This window comes from Hypanus sabinus, chromosome 1 (genome assembly GCF_030144855.1).
Source record: "Hypanus sabinus isolate sHypSab1 chromosome 1, sHypSab1.hap1, whole genome shotgun sequence".
NCBI classification, from domain to species: domain Eukaryota; kingdom Metazoa; phylum Chordata; class Chondrichthyes; order Myliobatiformes; family Dasyatidae; genus Hypanus; species Hypanus sabinus.
The window spans coordinates 180,944,820-180,958,459 of record NC_082706.1 but is presented as its reverse complement, the minus strand read 5'-3'; the positions used below and the strand labels follow the sequence as shown (position 1 = coordinate 180,958,459).

The 13,640-nt window shown below is 38.5% G+C and overlaps 1 protein-coding gene across 1 annotated transcript in view; it reads left to right on the top strand.

Moving 5' to 3' along the window:
* Window positions 1-484: 484 nt before the first annotated feature.
* lactb2 (lactamase, beta 2) overlaps window positions 485-13,640 on the top strand; it is a 39,785-nt gene continuing 26,629 nt past the window's right edge. The window contains exons 1-2 of the mRNA XM_059982647.1: window positions 485-656; window positions 4,625-4,788. Coding sequence (XP_059838630.1) covers window positions 535-656; window positions 4,625-4,788 — 286 coding nt within the window. The 5' untranslated portion in view covers window positions 485-534. The remainder of the gene's footprint in view (window positions 657-4,624; window positions 4,789-13,640) is intronic.

Here is a 13,640-nt window from a genome sequence, read left to right as displayed (position 1 = left end):
TAAGGGCTTTTTTTACACTTCTCTTGAATTTTATTCACATGCACTTTCCGTGTTAGCCTTGTGTCCATCAGCATACCTAGAAACTTTACCGCAGACTCTTGTTTAAGAAGTATACCATATAATTTGAGATCAATTTTGGGTATAATATTCCTTTTAGAAAAAAAATCAATAACTTGAGTCTTCGCAACAGAAAAATTTAACCCCCGCTGACATTCCCATTCCTCTACTTCGTTAATGCATTTTCCTAACTATAAATATTCCTGGTTCTGTGCCACATGACTGTTTGGAAATTACTGATCCAACATTTAAGAAAATATCACTAATGTTAAAAATGAGTGGACTACACACAGGCTCCCCAGTCTCTATCTAGGTCCGTGATGCTCAATGCCCCGTCCACACGAGGCTGCCTCGGGCCTCGTTACCCTCCGAGTCCCGCCCGCCCAGGTCCGAATGGCGGACGCCGTTTGATCTCGGCCGTCAGTTTCCGTGCGCGGCCCCGCGAGACGTCACGGGCGCGGGGGCGCGGCGGCTGCGATGGCCGTGGCGTTGCCCAAGGTGCAGCGGCTGTCGGCGCGGGTGGTCCGGGTGTTGGGCTGTAACCCGGGCCCAATGACCCTGCAGGGTACTAACACCTACCTAGTAGGTACGGGTTCCCGGTGAGTATAGACCGAGGGCGTGGGAAGTGACGTACCCGGAGGACGGAGAGTCTCGAGTGGAATTAAGTACCCCTGCCCTTCTCTCAAGGAGAGACGGATGATCCCCTTCCTGGTGTATTTGGCTATCACTGCTACTCTAACACACACACACACACACAAACAACTGGAGGAGCTCTGCCGATTCGGCAATACCTATGGAAAAAAATGAACAGTCGGTGTTTTGAACTGAAATCCTCCAGCGTTGAGTGTTTTGAACTTACCATTCAGATCCCTTTTCAAATTCCTTCCTCCCACCTTAAAGCTATGCTGTCTTGTTTTTGATTTCCTTACCATGGGGAAAAAGATTCCGACCATCTACCCTCTCACTGTGACGCTCAAATCTTATATGCTTCTGTTAGGTCACTCCTTAGCTTCCTTCCCTCCAAATTTTGCTCAAAGTATGCCAATCCATGCAAGAATCCTTGTGATTTTTTTTCCCTGCATGCTCTCCAGTAAATCTCAGCCCAAAGCATCCACTATTCATTTTCCCATATAGGTGTTGCCTGGCCTGCTGAGTTGTTGGCATTTTGTGTGCATTGATCCAGTTTTTTTAACACCTGCAGTCTCTTTTGTGTCAGGGTTCACCACAAGGTGTTCCAACATTGACCCACTTTCACCCAACTAGTTATGACTCATACTCTTGCAAATTCTAATGCCTATAGAAAGTGCTCTGTACCTTATACCTGTGCACATTTACCCAAAGCAGCTAGCCATATCTCTCTTCTGTGTTGGAAATGGCTTTAATGGAAATTGATCCAAAAAAGAGACAGATGCTAAAAATTTGAAAAAAGCACAAAATGTTGGAAGCATTCAATATGTCAGGCAGCATCTATGAAAAGAGAAAAGATGGGAACTGTCAAAAGACTCGGAAAGTTCAAAGTAAATTTATTATCAGGGTACATACCTGTCAGCACATACAACCCTGAGATTCTTTTTCTGCAGGCATACTTAGCAAATCTATAGAACAGTAACTGTAAACAAACTTAAAATGCAGTTAATAAATAAATAACAAATAACAAGCATGAAATAACAAGATAGAAGTGTCCTTAATTGAGAGTAGTTATCCCCTTTTGTTTAAGAGTCTGATGATTGAGGGGTAGTTACTGTTCTTGAACCTGGTTTTGCGAATCCTGAGGCTCCTTTACCTTCTACCTGATGGCAGCAGTGAGAAAAGAGCACGGCCTGAGTGGTGAGAATCTTTGATGATGGATTTTCTACAGCAACATTTCATGTAGATATGCTCAATGGTTTGGAGGGTTTTACCTGTGATGTACTGGGCTGAATCCACTAACTTTTGAAGTACTTTCCACTCAAAGGCATTAGTGTTCCCATACCAGGCCATATTGCAGCCAGTAGCACACTTTGCACCACACGTCTATAGCAGTTTGCCAAGGTTTTTGATGACATGCTGAATCTCTGCAGACCTTTGAGGAAATAGAGGTGCTGTCGTGCTTTCTTAACAATTATATTTATATGATGGGTCCAGGGCAGGTCCTCTGCAATAGTGACACACTGGAAAATGAAACAAATTAGTTTTAGCTAGCAGAAAAGGTGAAGAAGGAGCTGGGTGGAATGCAGAAAATTTTCAAAGAGGTTGAATAAAGAATTTGACAGTTAAAATCAGATTAAAGTTCTTTATGTGGGTAAGGCTGTGGGTCATGGTTGGCAAGCCAGATGGCACTGAAAAAGGAAAAATTGAGCCAAAATAATAGGCAAAATGTCATGCAAAAAGAAAGAACATGTAAATTATCTAGATGTGAGATGTCGGGTAAGTTTTTTACGCAGGGAGTGGTGAGTGCGTGGAATGGGCTGCCAGCGGCAGTGTTGGAGGCTGAAACATTAGGGTCTTTTAAGAGACTCCTGGATGGCTACATGGAGCTTAGAAAAATAGAGAGGTATGAGTAAAGCCGAGGTAGGAACATGTTTGGCACAGCTTTGTGGGCCGAAGGGCCTGTATTGTGCTGTAGGTTTTCTATGTTTATCTAAGAATGGAGATCTCAATATCAACTCCTGAAGGCTACAACGTGACCAAACTGAAGATGAGGTTTTGTGACATGGCTTGCATTATACCTTGTAATAGTGCAGAAGGACACCGACAGAAAGTGAAGTAAGATGGTAAATTAAAATGGCAGGTGATTGGAAGCTCAGGGACTTAATGAACCAAGCAGTTCTAGATCATCACCAAGTCTCTATTTTTAAAAAATCCTAATATCTACCTGCATCTTTTACACATCACTTTATATCAGTAATCCTAGTCTTTAAGTATCTGTTAAAGTGAATAGTTTCTCTCTCCCTTAACTAAACCCATTGTGATCTTTCACACTTCCAAAAACTCCTCAAATTTTCGTCTCAAGAGAGCAGCATCAGATTCTTCAGACTGTCCGTATAATTGAGATCTCTAATTACTGGAGCCATTACAAGAAATCTTCTGCACCCTCTAGTACATTGGCATCCTTTTTGGTGAATCAGATTGAACATCAAGTGCCATTGTGCCATGACCAGTGTTTTATAAAGGTAATAAATAGTACTGGTGCTTTCATACTTACACCCCAGTGAACTATAGGATCTTGCTTTCTGCTAAATACCATACATATATGCCCATCCACTTTCAAAGATGTTGGATATATACCAGTTATCTGGGTTTGTGCATACTCTTTAGCACTGTGCTGTTTATATTATTGTTTTCCTTGCTTCACACATTGATGTTAAATGCAAATATTATTCTGCGCACTCTAATCTACATCAGTAACATTCTCAGAATGAACAAATCTCCCTCAGCAACACTATAGTCATCTTACAGTGTGCGGAAAAAAAATGTTTTGCATGACTCAATTACTCCTGCCATTTTTTCCACATTGGACAGAAGGTTCAGAAGGCCTGAAGTGCCACATCAGGTTCAAGAACAGCTACTTCCCTTCAACCATTCGGTTCTTGAACCAACTAACAAAACCATAATCATTACAGTTTAGCAACACTAAGATCACTTTGCAGTGAAATGGACTTGGGTTTTAATTGTTATTTTTTGTAAAAATGTGTATAAATTATATTTAATTTGTTATTTTTATGAATACTGCTTATATGATGATATATGCCTGTGATGATGCTGCTGTAAGTAAGTTTCTCATCACACCTGTGTGTATATGTACCAGAGCATATCACAACAAACTTGGTTTTGACTTTGATCTTTATGCTAATCCATGCTGCTAAAGACTTCCCTATTCTCCTGGACCTGCATTTTGCTGGACAGTCTCTTATGGAGGACTTGGTCAAATGCATTCTAAAAACCTGCATTCCCTTCATCATCTTTTTCTGTATCCTCAGCAAAAAAAAAAGTCTGCTTGTTCTCTGAAGTTTGCCACCCAGTTAAATAAAATACCATCAACAGAATATAGACATGGTTTCATCCAAACACTTTTAATTATGTGACTTAGAGGGGAATCTGCAGATAGAGGTGTTCATGTGAACCTGCTGACCTTGTAATTAATGAAAGGTCAAGTAACTGCAGTAGATATATTGTGGATAGTATATTGCAACTGTGATACTTTAATGGTTGAAATAATTTTTATTTTTAAATGGGGTGCCAATCAAGCAGGCAGTTTTCTTGACTATTATTTTTCCCACAAGTGGAGAGTATTCAGGTGCACTCCTGGCTCATGTCTCATAAATGGAGGAGAAGTTTTGGGGAGTTGCTAACCATGGGAAACCTAACGATTGATCAACTCACATCTCCAAGGAATTAAAAAAAATCAAGTACTACATTGAAATTAATCCTTCCTTCTGACTTTTCAAATATTATTGCCTGTTGATACTTAATCATTTGGCTTAGGAACTGGTACTCCATTTAGTATACTGAAGATTTAAAAATTCAAGCAGTAAATTTAAAAGAAAATTTCAAGTTCCTGAGTAATATCATAATACTTTTCCTACAGACGGCTCTTAATTGACACTGGTGAACCAGCCGTACCTGAATACATCAGCTGTTTGAAAGAAACTTTGGTCCAAGAGAATACCAGTATTCAAGAAATTCTGGTGACACATTGGCACAATGATCATGTTGGAGGCATACCAGATATCTTGAAAAATATTGTTGAAGGTGAGTCTGCCAACTTGAAGGGTTTTCCTGCCACTGGTAATTTTCCTCAAAATAGCCAAGTCTTTCTCTCAATTGAATGGTGATTTCTCATTTGAAAATGAAAGGTGAAAATCAAAGAAACAACAAATGCTAGAAATCAAGAATAAAAATATAAAATGTTGGAAATACTCAGCAGGTTGGACAGTGTTTGTGGAATGACAAATGGAATTAAACATTTTAGGACTGGGAAAGAAGAGAAGTTCAAAGTAAATTTATTATCAAAAGTACATATATGCCACCAAATCCAACCCTGAGATTAATTTTTGAAGGCATACTCAATTCAATAAACATAATAGGATCAATGAAAGAGAGCACACCAACAGGCTGAATAACCAATGTGTAAAAGACACCAGACTCTGCAAATTGAAAAAGAAAGAAAAAGCAAGTAAATAAGTAATATCGAGAACATGAGATGAAGAGTCCTTGAAAGTCCCTGTATCCTTTTCCTGTTAGCCACAGTGAGAGAGAGCATGACCTGGGTGATGGGGGTCCCTGATGATGGATGCGGCTCTCCTGTGACAACGCTCTGTGTAGATGTGCTCATTGGTATGGAGGGCTCTATCCATGATGGATTGGGCTGATTCCATTACTTTTGGCAGGATTTTCTGTTCCAGGGCATTGAAGTTTACATACCAAGCTGTGATGCAGCCCATCCATATATTCTTCATGACATATCTATAGAAGTTTGTCAAAGTTTTGGATGCCATGCTGAATATTCAAATAGTATGCTTTCTTTGTAATTACAATTACGCGCTGGGCCCAGGACAGGACAACTAAAGTGATAGCACTGAGGAATTTGAAGTTGCTAACCCTCATCCACTGATGAGGACTGGCTCATGGACTTCCAGTTTCCTCCTCCTGAAGTGAATAATCAACTCCTCGGTCTTGCTGGCATTGAGGGAGAGGTCATTGTTTTACCACCACTCAGCCAGATTTTCATTTTACCTCCTTTATGCTGTGCTGATTCATTACAACTTTGTTTTGGCATACAACAGTGGTGTAATCAACAAACTTAAATATGGCTCTGGAGCTATACTTAGCCATAAAATTATAGGTACTCAGTGAGAAGACCAGGGGACTAAGCTCACAGCTTGTGGTGCACCTGTGCAGATGGAGATTATGGAGGAGATGTTGCTGCTGATCTCAACTGTCTGGAGTCTGCCAATGAGGAAATTGAGGATTCAGTTGCACATGGAGGTATTGAGGCCAAGGTCTTGAAGTTTATTGATAAGTTTTGAGAGGTTGATAATAATAATTGCTGATCTGTAGTCAATATTGAACATCCTGACGTATGCATAGTTTTAAATTGTAATTTTTAGAATCTATTTTGAAGTTTTTTTAACTTGTTTTTAAAAGTTTCAGTGGTCTGCTATGTATGTCCCCACATAGCAAGATAGCAACATGGAGAATTTTAAAAAGACTCCCCAAGGCACCACAAAAGTTGAAAGATTAGGTATTATTATAGATTGGAGTAACCCAATTAAAAATAATGACTAATTTACTGAATTTTTTTAAGTTTTAATGTTAATGGGCTTAATGGACTGGTGAAAAGAAAAAGAATCTTAACATACATTATAAAAATGAAAATAGATATAGCTTTTTTTAACAAGAAACACACTTAACAGAGATAGAACATCAGAAATTAAAAAGAGATTGAAGTGGAAATATTATTGTGGCTTCATTTAACTCAAAGGCGAGAGGAGTTGCAATTTTGGTTAATAAAAATTTACCAATTAAAATACAAAATGTATTAATTGATTTGGCGGGGAGATATGTAATTATACATTGTCAAATTTTTTCAGAACTATGGACTCTTACGAATATTTATGCACCAAATGAAAATGATGTAAAATTTATACAAGAGGTCTTTTTGAATTTGGCTAATGCACATGACAAAATATTAATAGGCGGAGATTTTAATTTTTGTCTAGATCCAGTTTTAGATAGATCAACAAAGGTTGTCACAAAATCAAAAGTAGCAAAATTAACTTTATCATTAATGAAAGATTTAAATTTGATTGATATATGGAGAAGAATTAACCCAAAAGAAAGAGATTATTCATTTTATTCAAATAGACACAAAACTTATTCAAGGATAGATTTTTTCCTATTAACAATGAATATTCAAGACAGAGTGAAGAATATGGAATATAGAGCAAGAATATTGTCAGATCATTCTCCTTTGATAATGACAATGATAATAATAGATAAAGAGGAATCAATTTATAGATGGAGATTTAATTCAATATTATTAAAACGTCAAGATTTGTGTGTTTTATGAAAAAGCAGATTCTGTTTTTTTAATACAAATTCACATTCATACATTTATATTGTGGTCATACATTTATATGATGGTACATTTATATTGTGGGAAGCAATGAAGGCATATTTGAGAGGTCAGATAATAAGTTATACCTAAAATTAAGAAGGAATATATGATAGAAATAGATCAATAGGAAAAAGAGAAATTGGAAAATTAGAAAAAGAATTTCAAAGATATATGACAGAAGAAAAACTAAGACAACTTGTTAACAAGAAGTTACAATATAATACACTTCAGACATATCGAACAGAAAAAGCAATTATGAGAACTAAACAGAGATATTATGAACCAGGTAAAAGATCACATAAGGTTCTTGCTTGGCAGTTAAAAACAGACCAGACTTCTAAAACGATAAATGCAATTCAAACAAGAGTAAATAAAATTACTTGTAAACCTTTAGAAATCAATGAAACTTTTAAGGATTTTTATTCTGAACTATATAAATTAGAATCACAAAATGATAATGTCAAGATAGAAAGGTTTTTATCACAAATAACTCTTCCAAAATTGACCTTGAAAGAACAGAAGGTATTAGATATGCCTTTTACATTAAAAGAGGTCGAAGAAGCTCTAGGATCACTTCAAAGTAATAAATCCCCAGGAGAAGATGGTTTTCCGCCCGAATTTTATAAAAAGTTTAAGGATTTATTAATTCCTCCTTTTATGGAGTTAATACACCAAGCGGAAAGAACGCATAAACTTCCAGAATCTTTTTCAACAGCTATTTTAATAGTATTGCCAAAAAAATAGAGATCTTTTAAAGCCAACATCATATAAACCAATTTCTTTGTTAAACACTGACTATAAAATAATAACAAAAATTTTATCTAACAGATTATCTAAATACTTAGCAAAATTAATACATATGGATCAAACAGGATTTATTAAAAATAGGCAATCGGCAGATAATGTAACCCGGTTACTTAGTACAATTCATTTGGCACAAAAGAGGGAGGAAATTAGTGTAGCAGTTGCTTTAGATGTAGTAAAAGCATTTGATAGATTGGAATGGGATTTTTTATTTAAGGTATTGGAAAAATATGGATTAGGAGTATCCTTTATGAAATGGATTAAAACCTTAAATATTAATCCCAAAGCTAAAGTAGTGACAAATGGTCAAATTTCAACACCATTTCAGTTAACAAGGTCAACTAGAAGAAGAAATATGTCTAGGTAAAGGAGAGTATCTGGTAGTTTTGTAAGATGTCGACATTGGTCACTGGCACCATTTTGTTGGAAGATGAACCACAGTAAAATCAGACACGTCTGTTGGAACGGAGAAAACAAATGATTGAATTATTGACTACCCAATTAACTGAATTATTAATTGGATTGGAATCTGTAATACTGTAACATGCCCAAATGGAAGATACCACATCTGTGGTACTGTGCTTCGTTTCCATTAGTCCACGATATCACAGTGCAAGAGGCCATAGACAGGTCAGAATGGGGAAAGGTCAGAGAATTAAAGTGGCAGGCAAGAGGAAGCTCTGATTCACTGGTCCAGACTGTACACGGTTGCTCGATAAAGCAGTTACCAAGTATGTTTATTTTCTCCAGTACAGAGGAAACCAGATGCTGTACACTAGGATAGAATAAGTGCGTGTGATTCATTGCTTTCCATGGAAGGAATGTTTAGGTTCCTGTTTGGTAGCAACAGGTGTTGTATCTCGTTGCATGAGAAAGGAGGTACTGTAGTTGGTGGAGATGGAAGTGTGGTCCAGGGAAATGTGAAAGCCACAGTCCCTTTGGAATCAGTAGATTTCAAAATGGTTTTGGAGGACTGGAAAATTGCAAGTATCACTTCATTCTTAAAGAGGGATGAAGGCAGGAGAAAGAAAATTATGTAGGCCAGTTAGCCTGACCTCAGTGGTTGGGAAGATGTTGGAGTTGATTGTTAAGGATGTGGTTTTGAGGCACTGAGAGGAACATGATAAAATAGGCCAAAGTCTGTATAGTTTCCTTCAGTGAAAATCTGGCCTGACAAATTTTTTAGTATTCTTCAAAGAAATAACAAGCAGGATAGACAAAGGAGAATCGGTGGATGTTGTGTCCTTGGATTTTCAGAACGCCTTTGACAAGGTGCCACACACAAGGCTCCTTAACAAACTACAAGCCCATGGTATTACAGGAAAGATAATAGTATGAATAAAATAATGGCTGATTGGCAGGAGGCAAAGAATAGGAATAAAGTGAGCCTTTTCTGGTTGGCTGCCAATGAATTAAATTGACTTTACTCTTACATCCTTTATCTACATGAGTAAAACTATTTACGTTACATCTCCATCTAAGTGTGCAATTTATAATAATTTATGATAAATAGTTTGTGCAACAAGACATTCAACATAATATAGAAACACAGTTGTGTCAGCATGAGTTAATCAGTCTGGTGGCCTGGTGGAAGACGCTGTCTCGGAGCTTGGTGGTCCTGGCTTTTATGCTGCAGTACCGTTTCCCCGATGGTAGCAGCTGGAGCAGTTTGTGGTTGGGGTGACTCCGGTCCCCAATGATCCTTCGAGTTCTTTTTACACACCTGATTTTGTAAATGACCTGAATAGTGGGAAGTTCACATCTACAGATGTGCTGGGCTGTCTGCACCACTCTCTGCAGAATCCTGTGATTGATGGAAGTGCAGTTCCCATACCAGGCAATGATGCAGCCAGTCAGGATGCTCTCAATTGTGCCCCTATAGAAAGTTCTTGGGATTTGGGGTCCATACCAAACTTCTTCAACTGTCTGAGGTGAAAAAGGTGCTGTTGTGCCTTTTTCACCCCACAGCCGGTATGTACAGACCACGTGAGATGTTTATTGCCAAGGACCTTAAAACTGTTCACCCTCTCAACCCCAGATCCATTGATGTGAATTGGGGCTAGCCTGTCTCCATTCCTCCTGTAGTCCACATCCAGTTCCTTTGTTTTTTGCAACATTGAGGGAGAGGCTGTTTTCTTGTTAACACTGTGTCAGGGTGGTGACTTCTCTGTAGGCTGCCTCATTATTATTATTTGAGATTAGACCAATCAGTGTAGTATAGTCATTAAATTTAATTAGCAGATTAGAGCTGTGGGTGGCAACACAGTCATGGGTATACAGAGCGTAAAGGAGATGGCTTAGTACATAACCCTGAGGGACTCCTGTGTTGAAGGTCAGAGGGGCAGATGTGAGGGAGCCCATTCTTACCACCTGCTGTGATCTGACAGGCAATCCAGGATCCAGCTATACAAGACAGGGTGAAGGCCAATGTCTCTGAGCTTCTTGTAGAGGCTGGAGGGAATTATGGTGTTGAATCCTAAACTGTAGTCCAAGAACAGCATTCCTTCTCTCCAGATGTGTAAGGATGGTGTGTAGAGTTGTCACTATTGTCTCATCAGTTGTGTCAATAGAGGAATTGTAAGGGGTCCAGTGTGGGCGGTAGCATGCTACAGATGTAGTCCTTCACCAGCCTCTCAAAGTATTTGTTTATTATTGAGGTGAGTGCAACAGGATGCCAGTTGTGTTTCACAGGGGTCTCTGTTGGGACCGCTTACTTTTACATTATATTTCAATGATTTGGATGATAGAATTTGATGGCTTTGTGGCCAAGTTTGCAGATGATAGGTGGAGGGCCAGGTAGTGCTGAGGAAGCAGGGAGACTGAAGAACTTGGACAGATAGAAGAATGGGCAAAGAAGAGGCAAATGGAATATGGTATTGGGAAGTGTATGATCATGCATTGGATAAAAGGAATAAAAGCATAGTCTGTTTTCTAAATCCTCGTGTAGGATTCCCTAAAGATTTTCTTGCAAGTTGAGTCAGTGGTGAGGAAGGCAAATGCGATGTTAGCATTCACTTTGAGAGGACCAGAGTATGTGGCAGGTTGAAGATATGTCTCTACCAAAGGAGGTGTAAGGCACACCTACCCTCTTTTAGCCTGCAGGTCACCCTTAGGCAAGGTGTAGCACCTGCTTAGTGCCCCCCTTCCCGAATCAGGGTATTTGAACCCATGAGGACAATTGGGCAATTGTTGAATGGCCATATGAGCAGCTGGTGTATATCCCGTCCTGGTTCTGTGAACACAGATGCCAGGCAGACAATCTCTAGAGAGTATTGATAATGGTTGAGGTCACCCATCTTGTAAAGACGCTGCCCAGAAGAAGGCAATGGCAAACCACTTTTGCAGAAACATTTGCCAAGAACTATCATGGTCATGGACAGATGGAAGAGAATGATTGCCCACATCATATGACATGGCACATGATGATGATGAGAGAATATAAACACATTTGTTTAAACCTAAGACTTTATAAAGCTCTGGTGAAGCCTCACTTGGAATATTGTGAGCAGTGTTGGGCCCCTTATTTAAGAAAAAAATTGCTGATGTTGGAAAGGGTTCAGAGGAGGTTCACGAATGATTCCAGGAATGAAAGGCTAATTGTATTAGGAGTGATTGATGTCTCTGGGATTTAGAAGAATTAGAGGAATGTCATTCAAACCAATCGAATATTGAAAGACCTAGAGTGAGTGCACATAGAATGTTTCTTATGGTGGAGGAGTCTAGGACCAGAGGGCACCATCTCAATAGAGTGATGTATATTTAGAATGGAGATGAAGAGGAATTTCTTTAGCCAGAGGGTGCTGAATCTGTGGAATTCATTGTCACAGGCAGCTATGCAGGCCAAGTCATTGTGTGTATTTAAGGCAGAAACTGATAGGTTCTTAATTAGTCAGGGCAGGAAAATGGGGTTGAAAAAGAAATGGATCAGCCATGATGAAAAGGTGGAGCAGACTTGACGGGCCAAATGACCTCATTCTGCTTCTATGTTTTATGTAACACTGAAAAGAAGGTAGGATGCATCTAGTGGTGAAACCTTATTAAAGGTTTTGGAAATTGTGAAGTGTCCATCTAGTCTCAAATTTAAAAGTACACTTATTATCAAAGTATGTATACTGTACACAACATAAGGCAGCTACAAAATAAAGAAACCCAATAGAACCCCATTTTAAAAAAGACAAAAAAGAAAAAAAAATTATCGACTCTTCCCCCTCCCCTTAACTCCTCCCCCAAACATATCCCTATAGAGAAAAAAGAAGAAAGAAGAATTTTTTTGCTTTCTGTAACCTATTTGAAAATTCAATGAAAAAAATTTTAATTAAAAGAAAGACGAACACCCAATGTGTGAAAAAAAGCACAAATCATGCAAACAATAAAAAGTAAACAATTAACACTCAGAACTAAAGTTCACAAAAGTGATTCCACCCCACAAAGCCAGATCATTGCTGAAGTCAGTCCAGGAGTCTGTTAGTTGCAGGCCACAGCCTCAGAGACAAGTAAACCTCGTGGAGCAGTGAGCGGAACATCAGCCCAACACCCCAGCTTTTTCAATCTGGCCTGACACTTAAATCAACCAAGCAGCAGTTCATTCCTCTTCCTTGGACCTGGGCCCTGCCACTTCAACTCGGCCCCAAGTCCATTCCAGCAATGACCAAACATCAGCTCGTTCCTCGCTCTGGGATCTCCAGTCTTTGTGTACAGAAAGGATAAGAGTTCCCTGGTCCTCACATTTCATCCCACCAACCGTCATTGTCAACAGATCATCATCCTTCTATTTTTATGCTCACCATAGCTTCGTTGTGTCAGAATATAACCCTTGGTCTACCAATCTTTCACCCATCCTTTCTGCAATTTAAAGTAGATTATTTTCTCTCTTTCTGATGAAGGGTCTTCAACCTAACAGTGTTTCTCTGTTCATAGTTGCTTCCCGATAATATTGAGTATTTCCAGCATTTTCTGTAAAAGAGAAGTATATTTCCCTAATAAAGATTAACATGATGTGATTTAAAAAGAAATCTGTCACCCATATGGTGATTATCATCTTCCTTCAGAGGTTACTCATAGCGACTAGAGACACAGAACTCTGAATAAAATATTGAAGCACCATAAGGATCAGGAATAACTCAGATGCTCTGTAGTTTGTAGGTGGCTTACAAAAAACAGCACGGAGCAGTTTGGATGAAAACTATGAAATTTATTGTAGATTTGTAATGCATTTCCTTTAAAAATAATACAAAATACCTTATCAATAGGAATTTGTGTAATTTCTGTGTCGCTTTGAAATTCAAATTCCAATTATATTTTAATGGATTGGGTGTAGCTGCATAAATAGGGTACTTGGATCCCAAGATAGAATTATTACATTAATGCTAGTTAGCATTAATTTTCACTAAACTGTACAGTAAAATACTTATTGTTTTTAAAGTTCAAAGTACATTTATTATCAAAGTATGTATACATTATACAACCTTAAGATTCATCTCCTACAGGCAGCCATGAAACAAAGAAACCCTAAAGAACCCATAAAAAAATGTCGAACACCCAGAGTGCAGAGAAAAATAAATCATGTAAATGATAAACACAAGCAAATAGCGTTCTGAACTGAAGTGTACAGAGAGTCTGTCTCCAGACCCTTAGCTCAGCGCAGAGCCAAGTTAAACTTCACAGAGTAACTAGTTGAACC